At 45.4% G+C, this 16,574-nt stretch overlaps 1 protein-coding gene across 5 annotated transcripts in view; it reads left to right on the forward strand.

The window, feature by feature from the left end:
* Window positions 1–16,574, forward strand: part of FGF13 (fibroblast growth factor 13) — a 501,868-nt gene that overhangs the window by 375,323 nt on the left and 109,971 nt on the right. For 4 of the 5 annotated variants that reach the window (XM_074278312.1, XM_074278315.1, XM_074278311.1 and 1 more), the window contains one exon: window positions 15,231–15,341. In XM_074278312.1, coding sequence (XP_074134413.1) covers window positions 15,231–15,341 — 111 coding nt within the window. Of the gene's footprint in view, window positions 1–12,881; window positions 13,083–15,230; window positions 15,342–16,574 lie in introns of those variants that run through there. The other variant, XM_074278314.1, reaches the window with a different exon arrangement.

The following is a 16,574-nucleotide window of genomic DNA, read 5'->3' on the forward strand; positions in this document are numbered from 1 at the left end:
CTGAGGCTTAGAAAGGATTCAGGTGACTGGCTCCCAGTGGTTCAGTGTACTGGTAAGCCTCTGAGCTGGAAGACAAACCCAGGACTTCTGCCTCCTAGATCACCATTCCTTCCACTGCACTGCTTCAGAGCCATATAGAATCTGATGTTGACAAATTAGCTAGATAATGAAGCTAACTCAGTTTTCGATGAACCACAGAAGTCGAGCTAAACAGAGAAGTTTGAACGGTTGTTCAAATCCCCAGACAACCACCACCCTGGTCTCTGGATGTGCATTTGTGGACCCCGCTCTTTTCTCTGTGCTTGGGCTGAATAGCACTCAGTGTGGAAAATTCCAAGGAGAGCTGTGGGGAACGGCTCTTTGAAAATGCGGCATGATCTATTCAAGCAGGTTTGAAAATGGGGTTTCTGAAACAACATAAAAACCCTTCTAAGAAGCCCAGTTCGAACCCAGCTGGGCGTCTGAAGAGGTTACTAAAGAGGTCTCACCCAGTACACTTAACCAACTGAATAATAATCTCAGCTACTTTTTAGGGGAGGGGATATTAGAGCAAGTTAGTAAGGCTGGTTGCCAGGGAAACCCTTGATTGCAGAAGGACAGTCACGACTGCCCGCATGCATGCCTCGTGTGACCATAATGTTTGGCTCTCTTGACACAAGGCAAGCTATTAGTGCAGAAAAAAAAAAAAAAAAAAAAAAAAAAAAAACAGGCAACAGAAAGGGTAGAAAACCTGGAACATTGGAACAGGAGGCAAGTTTCCATCTTGTTAAAAGAACTCATGAATTAGCTCCAGAAGCACTCTAGGAACTAGTCAGTGATATTCCTGAGCTAAGCAATAAAAAAAAATCTCCTGAAAAGATGGGAAAAGGTTGCTTGTAAGGGTTCTTGATGGCAAGGTTTCTCTGAAGCCCCTAAATAACTCTCATCAAATATGGAGGGCTATGCAATCCTTCCCTGCTTCGGCTCCCTGCAAAGTTTCTGCTAGAAGGAAATGCTCAGTGAATTTTCAGTCTACCTTGGGTCAGAAAAATAAAGATTAGTTTAAGTAGTGATAGAGAAATTCTGAAGTACAAATGAGACATATTTCTCTGATTCTTGTTCTAAATCATAGAATTCATTTTTAGGTATGAGGCAGATGTTGAATGATTTGCTAATGTTTGTGCTTGTTTATTTAATATAGTGTTTATTTAAAAAGTGATCAGTGGCAAAACATGTTAGCTTACATTTGGCTCTTTTCCCCTGCTAAAAAAAAAATCTAGCTCCATGCCCCTAAGCCCGGAATCACTGCTGATCCGGTGGTAGATGGCTATATTGCAAGCATAATGTATAGGATGCAAGGAACAGCTTTTAAAGAGCCAGCCTTGTATCCCCAAGCTTTTACAATGACAGCAGACACCATTTTAAAACCTAGCTGTACTGTACTGGCTAAGATTCCTGAGCATCACACTCGGGCAGTGATCTTGGGAAGATATGCATCAAATAATCAGTGAAGGCAGCCACCATTGACAAGCAGAAGATTCCACAGCTCTCTGGTGGCTTCTCACCATTCTCAGGTGGATCTCACATTTGGCTCCAGCTAGGGAGCAGAACAGGCACCACTGGCCCCCACCTTCCATACTTTGTTCATTCCCACTTGGTATTTGGAGCTGAAAAAAAGGGGGGACTTAAGAACATAATCCATAGGCGTACTCAAATTGATTTTCCATGATCTCTCTGTTCTCTAAAATGAAAAATAAAAGTTTTGGGGGGAATGAAGGGGAAGTATAAATAAAAGATGATTGTTAACTGTAAATGTTCTATAAGAAATTAAGAATCTCCTCCTATCATAAGAACTAGCCATGCTGTCCAACCTTCCCCTGTACTTTAAATTCTCTTCCTAGGCTCTGTTATAGAGTAACAAGGTCCTCACACTGCCCCCTAAATAATAACCACTTCTTTTTACGTAACGCCTGTTACAAAGCACATTGCATACATTCTATCATTTAAGTTTCCTCACAACCTGGGAGATAAGTAACATAAGTATCATTATCCCCATCACACTGTTGAGGAAAGTAGGGCTCTTGCTCAGTGCTACACAGTTTCTGCTGAAAGCCCTAGCATCTGTGAAGCGCTTTCAGGTTTACATACATTTTCTTATTTTATCTTTACAACTGACCTGGGAGGTGGATATTATTATCAGTCCCATTTGACACACGAGGCTATGGAAAATAAGAAAGGCCACGTAACTTGCCCAGAGTCATGCAGCTAGTAAGTGTGTGAGGCAGGATTTGTACTGGCTTCTTGCTGCCTCAGAAACCAACTCTCTATCCACCATGACACCTGTTTGCCCCCCAAAGCTAGGAAGAAATGATAAACCTAAAACCAACCTTTCTTCTGCCTTGTAGACTTTGCATCGCGCTATGATGCCAGCTCTAACCTCACCCCTCCATTTTCAGATGCCATTCCTATAACAGATGCCCAGAAAAAGAGGGTCTCACCAAACTTAGGGGGGTTCACACCTCTGGCATCCCAAAGAAATGAGGTTCTGTTATATTTATAAATGTTTCTATGCAAAGGAATTCCTTTGGGAACTCAGTCTCGTGATCAATGACCTTAACTGGCAAAAGTCCCTCCTTCTTCATACACAATCAGTACCCCATTGGGGTGATAGAGGCTGGGCTCCAAGAACTCAAACTCTGGGTTGTCACCCAAGAGCCGACTTGGCTAAATGGGATACAGGCTGATCCCCGGAAGGCCAGAGACCCGGGTGATGAGGTTTTTTTTTTTTTTTTTTTTTTTTCCCAGACATAACTATTGCCAAGGATAGCACTAAATTATAGTATCTTGTCTGTCTTCTTCATCAGGGAGATAGGTGCCCACAACTTTGGACCCATGGATCCTTAAGGCTCTGAGAAATATAACTTAAGCATATTGCTGCCTAAGCTTGTCTTCCCTTAGTCTGCCTTTGTGGATAAGAGTTAAACTTTTGCCTTCACCTAGAAAATGGGAATACTAATTCACATGGTACCTAGCTCAAATGAGCAGCAAATGAGATAACATATGTGAGAACTTGGCAAACTCTCAGGTGCTATATAAATATTGATTAATATTATCGTCATTTACCCCAGCCATTGTAGATCTCTATCTAAGCCCTGATCATTGAATGACCAAAGAGGTCATCAAAAGCCAGAATCTCTTGTTGTTGCTGCTCCGACAGCTAATTAAGTGGCCAGTAGCTGAGTTCATAGATGGCAATGAAGACTGTCAGCTGTGTTTTATGATTGTGATGTTAATTAATTATGAGTGAATAATGAACTTTTTATGGAGGTTATAGAATTTTCTTTCTTGAGAACCAGAATTAATCAGTGTTTTTCCAATTGATTTTAAATATAAATCAGGAGTGGCTTTAGTAAATTCTATAGCTTAAGTATTTAGAAAAAAATCTCAGAGAAAGGACATAACAAAGACAGGGGCACTGTAACAATAAGGCCTGTGTTCAGGGCTCCTCACCGTTTTATTGTGCAGGGGTGTCAGGACAAGCTGATCACTCTGTAACTCTGGGCTAGTCACTACCTTTCTATGCACCTCAGTTTCCACTCCTGAAAAATGAAAGACTTTGGAGTAGATGAAGAATACTTAACCTATGGATATGTGAGGCTTCGTATTTGTTTTAACTTTGTTAAATATATTTCAACATTATTGGTTGACTTTGTGATCTGATGGGTTTCTTTATTCAACTTTATTGCATGTACAAACATTTTTTTTTTCTCAGAAGGAGCCCATAGGCTTTCCCAGAGTGCCAAAGAGAGGCCCAGCCTGGAGAAAAGAATAAGACCCATTGAACCAGATGAACTCTGAGCCCTCAACAGCTCTAAAAATTCTTCTGGCTCATCCTGTTCTAAATCCCATTCTAAATATTTTCTTAGGGAAACCTTCTCTTCTGATCTTTCTCCTTCATATCTGTGACTAGTCTCAATTCTTTGCCAGCTCACAAATGTGCCAGGTTCTGTTCTGGAGTGCAGAACTCACTCTTTCTGTTCCTGGAATCCCAACAGTGTAACACTGACAAGGTTTTTTGAAATTGCATTTTTCTTATGGACTGTGGTTAAGTGGCGCAGCTTTTGTTAATGGCCTTTCTCATCTAATCTGCTCGTTTATATTTCTCCCCAGACTTTTCCCCAATGCTTTGGGGGCATAACTAGGTACTCTAAAAAAGGTGGCTGGGTCCAGCCAAGCATCTTGCCACCTCGGTGCCATCCCCAGGCTCCTGACCTCTTGGATTCTGAATCTGGCTTCCATTCCATGCCTCCATCTCAGATATGAAGCTTTTTGCTGTGGGTCTGGCAATATCTATGAGGTGATGGACATTGAGGGAAGAGAAGTAGACCAAGAAAAAAAGCAAAGGGGATTTAGCCCTGAGAAGGAACGCTGCTTCGATAGCCTCTTGTTTTCTGGGTGTCCTAGAAGCAACTGATGCCTACTTGATTGCAGAAGCCCAAGGATACTCACTTGTCTTCAGTTTTTTTTTTTTTTTTTTTTTTTTTTGCTCATCACTGTCAGGTCTGTTTGGGTGCCTGTCTCTCTTAGAAAGAAGGCTCCCGAAAGCAGGTTTCCTCAGATTCTTCACCTCATCCATGAACTGCCAAAAGGGATTCACAAAAAAGACATGAGAAATCTATGTCCTGATAACTCCCATAATTCTCTGAGATAAGTTTGCAAAAAGTGATTCAATACTACCTGATTTTCATGGGGAATTAACAAAATGATGGAAACCAAAGGATTTTTTTATACAAACATTTTATTTTTTTTATATCTGTATCTATATTCTCAGTGTACATAGTGTATGTTTTCATTTATTAACCAAACAGATATTAAGTCAGGTGTCTACCATGTGAAATGCACTGTACTAGGCACAACATAAGACAAGGAGCCCACCCTTAAGAAACTACAGTCTAAGGGATTATAATCAGCTGTCCTAAAGGATATTTTGTTCTATCTTGCTCTAATTCAGAGGAGAGACGGAGAAAGAGAGAGAAAGAGAGAGAGAGAGAGAGAGAGAGAGAGAGAGAGAGAGAGAGAGAGAGAGAGAGAGAGAGAAATACAGACAGAGACACACACAGAAACAGAGAGGCAGATGGAGAGACACAAAGACAGAGACAAAGAAGAGTAGAGGAGAGGGATTGGTAAAATACAAAATAAATTCTGCTTCAGACATTTACTAACGATATAGCCCTGTATCACTTAACCTCTCTTAGCCTCAGTTTCCTTATGTATAAAATAAGGATAATAATAGCTCCTACCTCAGAGTTTTTGTCAGTCAACAATTTAAGCACCCACTGTGTGTTAGGCACTGGGCTAATTGCTGAGAAGATAAAGAAAGGCAGGAGACAGTTCCTTCAAGGAGCTCCCAGTCTTGCAAACAATTCTGTACCTAGAAAATCCAGATGGAGTAAATTGGAGATAGTTTCAGAGGGAAGACAGTAATATTAAAGAGAATTGGGAAGGGCTTCTTGTAGGTGATGAGATTTTAGTTGGGACTTAAAGCAAGAGAAGCTTGGAAAGGAGGAGAGATAAGGAGGGGAGAGTATTGCAGTCATAGGGGGTCAGCCAGCCAAGGAAAATACCTGGAGTGGGGAGATGGAGTGTTTTGTTCGAGGAGCCGCACAAAGCCTGAGTGTCACTGAACCGAGGAGGACGTGGTGGTAGGGGGGAAGAGGGGCATTAGGCATGAAACTATTTTTGTAAATAACTTTTCAAACCTTAGATCATTATGCAAATGTTAGCTGTTATTATGAGATATTTGAACCAGAAGGAACCTTAGGAGCTATTCATTTTGCTGGTGAGGAAATGGAAGCAAACTCAGGTTCATTGATCTGTTCAAGTCTCATAACTGATTGATGACAGGGCAAGGTCTAGAAATCAGTTTTCCTGACTCCAATTTCTGTGCTTTGGGGTGTTTTCCCACTTTCTTAGTGCTACTCTAAGTTTAAGAGGCTGTGTGTAGAGACAAATCATTGCTCAGAGAAGGCCTCAAAATAGGAAGCTGAACTGTGCCCAGCCGGAGTGTGGCCCAGCTCAGGAAAAGCCATAAGACCTTAGGTCAAAAAGTGACGTGGCAAGAGGGCAGAGGTTAGCCTGGTGTTGTGCTTTGTAGAAGCCAGGAGATGAGGCTTCACTCAGATCCTCTCATTCAATCAAAATATCCACCAGGGAAGCACCATGACCAGAGCGGTAACCCTATCATGGGATAGGCCCCAGTGCGATTCTTTGCTCTCCTTCTCTCACAACCCACCATCTCTCAGCTCACTGTCTTTGCCCTGGCTCTCCCTCATGCCGGTATATATTTCCCTTTGTGATTCAGATTAACTCCCACCTTCATCATGTAGTCTTTCCTGGTCCTACCCCGCTGCTAGTATTTCCCCCCACCACCACTTACACTGTATATATTTTGTATTTCTGCTTGTTGTCTCCACCATTGAAATGTAAGTTCCTTGAGGACAGGGATCATATTTTGACTTTCCTTTGAATTTCAGGGGTTTCAGCACTTAGAAAGCTTAATAAATGCATGTTGATTAATTGGCCATTATTTTCTCCCTTTCCTTGGCCCGGGTAATCCTACTCATTTTTTACTTTGGCTTTCTGTAGGGGGATGCTGTGTTTAGCTGATGTGTACTGTGAGGAAGCAGTATAAAATATACCACAGTTAGACTGCATGGCTCTGTGCAATCTCAGAGTGAATTTGTGTGATCCTTCAAAAGGGAAAGTAATGTAAAGGACAGAGAGAGTTGGCCTCAAGGGATCTGGGCTTGATTCCTACTTTTTTTGGCAGCTGTGGAATCTGCCTGCCTTTGTTTCCTCATTTGTCAAATAGGGATAACCATCCCTGCAATACCTACTCCACAAGGTTGTTTCAAGGATTCAGTGAGATTTGGGGTGTAGGATGATTATTAAGCACGATTATTCCAGAATGAGTGGATGAGAAATTATTATGTGCCTAGTACAATAGGTGCCATATGTTTCTGGGGGTGCCCATTTTCCTCAAATCTCCATTAAACTGTGACCAAAACAGACTTCCTTCAAAGAAAGTTTGGGGACAGTTTGAGTGGCCATAAAACTTCACTTTCATTCCTGCCATTGAGGGATTGGAAAAAGTAGAAAAATCAGAGTTACTTAGTAAATGGATAGCAACTAGGCCTGTAATTTCCTTGGTAAAGAAAGAGAAGTTCTGAAAGAAGAAACTATGCTAATGCAGGTGGTACCCCATCAGCCTTCCAGAATTACATGTGGGCACAGAGATAGGATAGGAAGGGATTTGCTCGCTTAGATTCACATAGCCTGGATGTGTCAGAGACAGGACTTGAACCTGTGTCTTTTTGCCTTCGTTCTCTATTCACTTGGCTTAGTGAATGGAACTCTATGGATAAAGAGAAGAGCTCTACTGGCTATAGAAGTGAGGGCTGTTCCAACCTAGTACAATGAGAACAAGTTGACTAAACTGCCTCAGGATTGGAGTCTTCCCCTGGTGATCATGGGAGAGGAACATTTGCTGGGATCTCTGTTTTGATGGGAATCCTCCTCCTCCTAGGGGAACTAATCAGAGTTTCCATCTTTGCCTGAAAATGGCTTAATCTTCTCTGGGCTTGGCACTGGGGAGGAAAGACTCTCTCTAGGGGAGAGTACTAATACACCTCAAAGACCAGCCAGCCAGAGGCCTTCCACAGCATATGTGACAAATGGTATTCTAGTCATTGCCCAGAATCCTCTAGGAATGGTGAGCCCTTATCTTCTAAACAGCAAAAGCAAATTTACCTCTCTACAGCTTTGGCTGCTGCCAGTCCTGTTTTGATCCTCTAGGGCCAAGCAGAATCCAGCTGATCCCTTCTTGACTTGAACTTGATCCCTTCAGACTTGAACACAGCTACTCTGGCTTCCTCTAACTGATCTTTGTTTTGAATGCTCTGAAGACTTTCATCATCCTCTTTCCATTTTCTCCCTTTTATTTTCCTTCTTTCTAACTACTGCTAATAAATGATCATTCCCTTATTTTCCTTCTTTCCAATCACCTTCCTATTTCTTTCCCTCTATTTTCCTTCCCTCTACCCTTGCCTTTTTCCTTGTATTTTGTCCTTTGACATCACCCTCATATGTTTCACTTTCAATGTTTTTAGTTAGGATTCAGCTGGTGGCACAACTGGGCTTTGAGTCAGGATGACCTGAGTTCAAGTATGGCCTCAGATACTAGCTGAAGGATCCTGGGCAAGTTGTTGTTTGACCCAGTTTCCTCAAAGGGATAATGGGGATTATTAGCCTCTACCTCACAGGGTTGCTGTGAGAATCAAATGAGATAATATTTGTAAAGTGCTTAGCATACCATAGGTGCTATTAAATGAGCAGGTGCTATAAATATAAACAAATGTGTGTTAATAAATGATCCTTTCCTTCTTTTCCCTTCCCTATTTTCCTTCTTTCCAATCACCTCCCTGTTTCCTTCCCTCTATTTTCTTTCTGTCTATCTCTGCATTTTTCCTTCTTTCCAATCATTTTCCAATTCCCTTCCTTACATTGTATTCCTTACTTTCCTTCTCTCCACCCTTGAATTTTTCCTTCTCATTTCCTTCTTTCCAACCACCTTTCCATTCCCTTCCTTCCACTTTCCTTCTCTCCACCTCTCATTTTTTCCTTCTTTCCAATCAGTTTTGTTTCTTTCCCTCTATTTTCCTTCTCTCCATCTCTACATTTTCCCTCTTCTTTTCAATCATTTTAATTACCTTCCTCATATTTTCTTCCTTAATTTCCTTTTCTCCATTCATGAATTTTTCCTTCTAATTTCCTTCTTTCTTTCCAACCACCCTTGAACTTTCCTTCTCTCCACCTCTCATTTTTTTCCTTCTTTCCAGTCACTTTTGTTTCTTTCCCTCTATTTTCCTTCTCTCCACTCTGCATTTCCCCCTTCTTTTCAATCATTTTAATTGCCTTCCTCATATTTTCTTCCTTAATTTCCTTCTCTTCCACTCATGAATTTTTCCTTCTAATTTCCTTCTTTCTTTCCAACCACCCTTGAACTTTCCTTCTCTCCACCTCTCATTTTTTTCCTTCTTTCCAGTCACTTTTGTTTCTTTCCCTCTATTTTCCTTCTCTCCACTCTGCATTTCCCCCTTCTTTTCAATCATTTTAATTGCCTTCCTCATATTTTCTTCCTTAATTTCCTTCTCTTCCACTCATGAATTTTTCCTTCTAATTTCCTTCTTTCTTTCCAACCACCCTTCCACTTTCCTTCTCTCCACCTCTCAATTTTTCCCATTTTCTTCTTTCCAACCACCTCTCCCTTTCCTTCTGTCCATTTGCTTTCTCTGCACCCCTGAATTTTCTCTCCTATTTCCTCCTTTCCTTTTGAAAATCAATTCCTCCACTTGCTTCCTTCTATTTTCCTTCTTTGCATCCCCTGCCTTTGCTTCCTCCCATTTTCTTTCTTTCTGATCAGTCCCTTTTATTTTCTTCCCTCTCTTTTCTTCCTCTCCAGTCACTGCTGTTTCTTTTCTTTACATTCAACTCCTCTTTTTACTTCCTTCCATCTTTCTTCCTCCCCCCCCCCGCATTTCCTTCTTTAATTCCCTGCCTTTATAAAGCCGAAAGAGCAAATGAAGAGGCTAACCCATAGAAAATGGAAGGGTTCTTGCCAGAAATCTCCCTGGATGCTCGGTACTAACCAAGCCGGCAGGCTTCTCTTTGAAAAAACACCTGCCTCCCAGCACACACCAGTGTTCCTTATCAAGGACATACACACATGTGGGAGTGAACTGGGCAATAGCTTCTTGTGAGAAGTACTGAAAACTGACTTGGACTGTTAATTGTTTCAGCCATGTTGGTTTAATAAGCCTGGGGGGGGGGGACCGTCCTTTGCGGCAAGGGGAATGAGCCTGGAGATGTGCAAAGCATCTGGTCGAACGCCTGCGTCACATTTGCAAAGCGCAAGAGAAAAGGGGGCAAGAAGGGAGCTGGGAAAATGACTGCGCTTTGGCAGTGCTCGGAGTGGGGGACCCGACGCACTTCCTATTCGCATTTGCAAATCTGATTCTTCTCCTCCACGGCCCTTCTTTCTCCTAGAACACGAGGATGTAAATGTGCTTGGATCGTGCATGGCAATTGCTAGAGGACAACCGGGGACCGGGCTAGCTTGTCGTCCATGGTCCCAGAGTCAGGGCAGCTTTTCCGTGTGCGCTTGAGAAAAGCAGAGTGGGTGGAGGCACGGGGAGACAGAAGCATCCTTCCCTTGTGGCTCCAGAGGTGAGACACTGGAGCCCAAGGAGCCACAAGGCAGTGATACAAGAAGAGCGCTCTCCCGCTTGCTACGTCTTACCGCTAGCTCCCTGTCGTCCCCAGGCTCTTCCCGGCCCCTTGTTGCTCGGAGGAAGGATGGGGAACCGGGCGGGTCTGGGGTTCGGAAGCACTGCACCACTGGGCCCCAAACGAGCAGCGCTCAGAAACCACTGGGTGGCAGGCTGCACGGCCTCCACTGACCTGTAGCTCGCCTTGCCGCAGTGCTTGCTTCTGCTCAAGCCGCTGTCGTTTCTGGGGCCAGTGGGGAGCCCTCCCGGGCCCTCAAGCCCTCTACTCGGTGCGCTCCTCTAGAAGCGAATTTCCCAAAGGGTCCTGGAAAGCCGAGCCCCCAAAGGTCCCCTCCATCCCGTCTCAGCTCATCACCTTTTCCTTCTGCAGTGTTTCTTCCGGGAAGAGGAAGAGGAAGGGAAAGAGGAAATCTACCACACACACACACACACACACACACACACACACACACACACACACACACACACACAGAGGAGACTGGTCGGGGGAGAAGAGAGGGAAGAAATAGAGGCAGGGGAGAAAAGATGGCAAGGGAAGAGGGAAGAGAGGAGGAAAGATGGAAGAAGGGAGGAGAAAGATGGAAAGAAGAAAAATGCGGAGAGGAGAGGAAACGGGAAGAAGGGATGAGAAGAAAAACGACCATGGAGGAGAGAAGAGGAAGGGGGAAGAGAGCAAAGGAAAAGAGGCAGGGAAATAGACGGAAAGGAAGAGGGAAGAAGAGAGGAGAAAGCAGAAAGGAAGATTATTCCTTTTTCTTTCAATCATTGAACTTGTGTCTGTCCTCGGGAGAAAGAAGGGAGACAGCGAAAGGCTGATAGACAGGAAGGCAAATGAGGGGAAAATAAAGGGAAAAGCAAAGGAAGGGAGAAGGGAGAGGTGGGAAGTGGAAAGGAGATCGGAGGAGGGAAGGGAGGAGGGAAGACGAGAGAGGAGAAGGGGAAAAAAGGAGGAAGAGGAGGGAGAGAAAGGGGAGGGGGAAGGAGAGGAGAGGTGAGGAAGGGAGAGGGGAGGGGGGAAATGAGACGAACTAAAGGGAGGGTAGAGAAGGGGGAGGAGTAGAGAAGACCTGGAAAGGAGGGAGAGGAAAGCAGGAGAGAAGAGAGGAAACGAAAGGAGGGGCTGGAGGGGGGTCTGGTGGTCGCACTGTCGGGGCCAGTGTCGGGGAAGGGGACCGATCGGGCCCGAGGTCGGGGCGCGGCGGCGGCGGCGGCAGCAGCAGCTAGACGGCCAGGTCTTTTTACCTGTGGGAGCCCCTCGCCAAAGCCGCTGCTCGCCAACTTCGCCTGCGCGGAGGAGGGGGCCAGAAGTTGCTAGGACCCAAGAGCGAGAGCTAGAGAGAGAGAGAGAAAGAGCAGCTCCCCCCTCCCACCAGCCCCTTACCGCAAAGGGCGGCGTCGGAGGCGGGGGCGGAGGCAGGGAGGAGGGGGGCGGGCGGAGGGAGGCGGGGGCAGTACTGCCCTGGACCTGTTTGGTTTGGACTTGAGCTCAGAGCGTCGTCCAGAGCGGCACGGAGCGCGCGCCTGTGGCTCTGCCTCTGTCTGGGACTGGGCTTGCTGCTGCTGCTCCTGCTGCTGCTGCGTGCGTCCGTCTGTCTGCATGGTGTGTGCGCGCGCTCCGCGCGCTGTGTGTGTGTGTGCGCGTGTGTGTCCTCGAGGCCAAGGGGCCAGCGGCTGTGTCCTGCTCCTGCTCACTCGCTCGCTGGGTGCCTGGAGTGCTGGCCGCCCGCTGAGCGCTCTCTGCCTCTCTTTCTGCCTCTCCTTCTGCCTCTCTTTCTGCCTCTCCCTCTCTTTCTGTCTCTCTGCCTCCCTCTCCGCCTCGCTCTCTTTCTCCATCTTCTCTTTCTCTCTGTCTCTGTCGCTCTCTCTCTTTGCCACTCTTTTATTCTCTTTCTCCTTCTCCTTCTCTTTTTCCTTCTCTCTGCTTCTGTCTCTGTCCCTGCCCCGTTCTCTTTCTCTCTTTTCGTCTCTCTGCGTCTCTCTCTCTGTGTCTCTGTGTCTCTGTCTCTCGCTCTCCTACTCGCTGTCTCTGTCGCTGTCTCTCTCGCTCCCTCTTTTTCTGTGACTCCCCTTGCCCATCTCTGTGTGTGTGCGTGTGTTTGTGGTTGTGCGTGTGTGTGTGTGTGTGTGTGTGTGTGTGTGTGTGTGTGTGTGTGTGTGTGCGTGTGCCTCTCCATCTCCATCTCTGCGCGTCTCTGCTTCCCTCTCCCTCCCTCCTTCCCCCCCCCCCCGGGGCCCGGGGGCGGCGCGCGCCTCGCCTCGCCTCGCCTCGCCTCCCCTCGCCCACCGCAGCTGCTGCCGCCGGCGCCGTCGCCTGTGGCTGCGTTGCGCTGCGCTCCGCTCCTGAGGAGTCCGAGCTCGTCTAGGGTGCGGGTAAGCGCAGCATGCTCGCTGCTGTTTTTTCTCTGAGCCTTCGAATCTGAGGCGCAGGTAGAGAGCAGCAGGGCAGCCGGCGGCGGCGGCGGCAGCGCCAGCGCGGCGGCGCTAACGCCGAGGCGGGCGGGAGCGGCGGCGGCGGCGGCAGCAGCAGCGGGGGGGGACCGGGCGGCCGCGAGGTGCTGGGGCTACTGGCCATGGCGGCTGCGATCGCCAGTTCCCTAATCAGGCAGAAGAGGCAAGCCCGCGAGCGCGAGAAGTCCAACGCCTGCAAGTGTGTCAGCAGCCCCAGCAAAAGCAAGGGCAGCTGCGACAAAAACAAGTTGAATGTGTTCTCCCGGGTCAAACTCTTTGGCTCCAAGAAGAGGCGGAGGAGAAGACCAGGTCTGGGCTGATTAATTTTATGCTCTAGCTTGGGGCTTTGCGTTTCTTGTCAGAGACAGGCTCCCTTCCCCCGCCCTCCCCCCCCTACCCTGCACTTGGATTCCCTTTGGTAGCTCAGCCTCCAAAGTATGGGCCTTTTTGCTTTGGGTTTTTTGTTTTCGAGGGCTTGTGGGTTTTTTTTTGTTGTTGTTGTTGTTGTTTTTCATTGCCGGGCGGTGCGGTGCGGTGTTTGCGTGCGTGCGTGGGAAGGCGATGCGTTCCTGGCCTCCTTCGTGACAGTTTCATGTTTGCTGCAGTGCAACTGTTGGTGGGGGGGGATAGGAGGGGGAGAAGAGGGAAGGAGGCGGGGGAGGAGGAGAGGAGAGAAAGGGGGAGGAGGAGAAAAGAGGGGAGGGGGAGGAGAGGAGAAAAGGGGAAGAGAGAAGCAACCGAGCCCAAGCCAGGGGTCAGCAGGGCCCACTCGCAAACAGGGCGTGCGGACTCCTTCGTGCGACATTACATGCGTATTCACATGTATTCCTGACAGGGCAGGGCTGTCATGGGGATGGCATAGAAATTTCAGCATGGAAGCTCGGTTTTGGCCATTTTCTTCCCCCCCCCCCATTCCCTTACTGTTCATATAAGAAAATCAGGGGGAATCCCGCTTTCCTCTTGTTCTAAACTGCGTTTCTGATCCTTCACCTGCTATCTCACACCCCAGGAGGCAGGGATTCCCCCTTGCTTGGGTGTTTCGTTTCTTTTTATCATGTGGTGATGTCTTGAGGCACAGCTGTGGTGCAGCTTTGAAATCCTTGTGTCCCCCCCACACACACACGCACACAAATTTTGCATGTCCCTTAGCACAGAACTGGCTGATTAAGCAGAGTAATAATTGAAGGCTGGAGAGAAGGAAACCTTGATTACCTACTTGTGCTACGGAGCAAACCTGAAATTGGCAAATTGAGGTGCCTCTGGCCAGACCCAGGGCCAGAAAAGCGTAGAAGCAATCTTCTGGGCTTGGGGGGGGGGGAAGAGGGAAGGGGAGACGGGATTTTTGCATATCTCTTGGTGTTAAGGGGAAGGCAATGTAGCCTTGGCGCAGAAGCCTTTTCTGTCAATTCTTAAGCAAAAGAAGTTCACTGGACCATTTTCTTGCGTTTAACAAGTGTAAATATTATTACAGAGAAAGCTACCTATCCATCTCCTGTCATTTCTATGCTCGTATCTTCTCCAAACACATGCAGGTCTGGGCCGGTAGGAAATGGGCTTTTTGCATTTCCAAAGCGAAACATGCTAGTGTCATATAAGTCAGCATGAACATCTGATGTGCAAGATGCCTGGACTCTGAAAAGCAGATTGGGTTCTTGTGATTTTTATGATTAAACCAGGGATGAGTTTGCAGTGAAGCTTATTGCATAATCATCTTACTCTTGGAAAAGGATATTGGGTTCTGCTGTTTTGTGAGATTAAGTTTGAAAATGCTTTATGAAATCATTTTGGATCCAGAAAAACAAAAGCCAGGCTGACGTCACTGCATCTTTTGACCTGTTAGTAATATGCATGGACCTCTGAGAAGGCCATTTCAATTTAAAATTGATAACTGCCTACATTCTGGCCTCTCCTTTTCTCTTGCTCTGTTTCACCTAAGTCCCAGTGGATAATTACAAGTTCTTTGATTCCTCTTGGGTTGTGTGTGTGCTCTTTTTTTTGTTTATTTGAATGGAAGTAGTTGGGCAGGAAATCTCAATTCGTGTGTCTTTTGGCCCACAATTGGCAAGCAGCTCTAAATTATCTTTGTAGTCCTCCTTTTCCTCCCATGTGAGAAATTGCACCTTGTTAAAAAGGTAGAAAACATCATTTTGCAGCACATCCTTAATCTACAATGAGCCAGGGAGGTGCTTTTTAAGCCTGGTGACACACTGTTCAAATTGTAGACACCGTAAGCAGCTTTGATGTTCTCGCCTACATTACAGTGTCGAAAGCCATGTTTAATCATGTTAGAAATTGATTTTGAAACTTGTCGATTTTCGTCTCCAGCAGGACGCCTCTGTGGCGATGTATTCTGTCGTAGTTGACGCAGAATGTTCTAGAGCTGCCCTGTGAAATCAGGGATGATGCAAGTCCGTGTTCACATATTAGCAATTAACCTGATGATTGCTTTATTTACAGAGCCCCAACTTAAGGGTATAGTTACAAAGCTATACAGCAGGCAAGGATACCACCTGCAGCTGCAGGCAGATGGAACAGTTGATGGGACAAAAGAAGAAGACAGTACCTACAGTAAGTGTCTATAGAATAAATAAATAGTAGATTACCTTGGTGTGTTTGGTGAAATATTGTTCATTTTCTCCACCCCCGTAAGCTCATTTTGTCATTTCCAAACATGGATGGCAACATTCTCACTGTCCTGTCCTGTTTTTGATATATATGTGGATATATATATATATATATATTATTATTATTATTATTATTAAAAAGGAAGCAGAACACACATACAAACACATACACACACACACACACACAATTAAAACAATGACCTATAGGAAATAATGTTGACACCCTCTGAAAAGCAATCCAAATGTCATCTCCATGGCAATCTCAATAGGTTTATGGCTGTCCTTTGGATTTTATTACATTTTCCCCACAGAAAATTTACTCACCCACACGCAGAGCCTAAAATAGAGTGTTTTCTCCCCTCTTAAGAGGGGTCTGGTCCTAAGAGAGTAGAGTTGTTGCATGTCATGAAAAATAATCATTGCTAAAAAGCATTCATAATTTTTTTCTTTTGACAACTCATACACTAATTGAGATCCGACGACTTGGGAGATCTTAGATGATGATGCAATTTAGTTTCTTCTTTCTCAACCAGAGTTTAAGTGAAGACCAAGATGGAGATTAAAATGGTGAACCAAACGGAAATATTTCAAAAATGACATTGTTATACTTTCATGTGTAACACCTGAAATCCTGATTCTGGGAAGATACATTATCCTTAATTATACATGCTTTTTTACATGGGAGAAGAGCAAAAAAAAAAAAAAAAAAAAAAAAAGAAAAGAAAAGAAAAGAAAATGGGCAGTGAAAGCTCTTATTTAAATGATTATAATTCATATTATGCCATTATTTGCACTCAGACTCATTAAATTAGCTACAACATTATTATAATATGGTCTCAGAATGTGCCTTGTATTTTCCTCAATTCGTACTGCCTCAGAAATGCTTGGTAAACATCAAGCTTGGTTAGGAACATAGCCCGCAAGAGCAGTTTCTATTTTCTCTGCTAATGAGTGCTCAGCTCCATCTTTAGAGTAGAATTGCCCCTTGACAGCAAGCCCAAAGAGAAGGGTCCCAGTATAAGGTGTTAATAAATCCTTTAGTGATGTCTCCTGAGCAGATGCCCAAGAGCAGACTGCAGAGAAAGCTGCCATCACCTACCCTCAAAGCAGCCTCTTTTGATGCTGGGGATGGGAAAAATCCTTAACAACCACTTGAATTATTGCTTTGCAGCAAGCT

The sequence above is a fragment of the Sminthopsis crassicaudata genome, chromosome X (assembly GCF_048593235.1).
Source record: "Sminthopsis crassicaudata isolate SCR6 chromosome X, ASM4859323v1, whole genome shotgun sequence".
Lineage (NCBI taxonomy): Eukaryota > Metazoa > Chordata > Mammalia > Dasyuromorphia > Dasyuridae > Sminthopsis > Sminthopsis crassicaudata.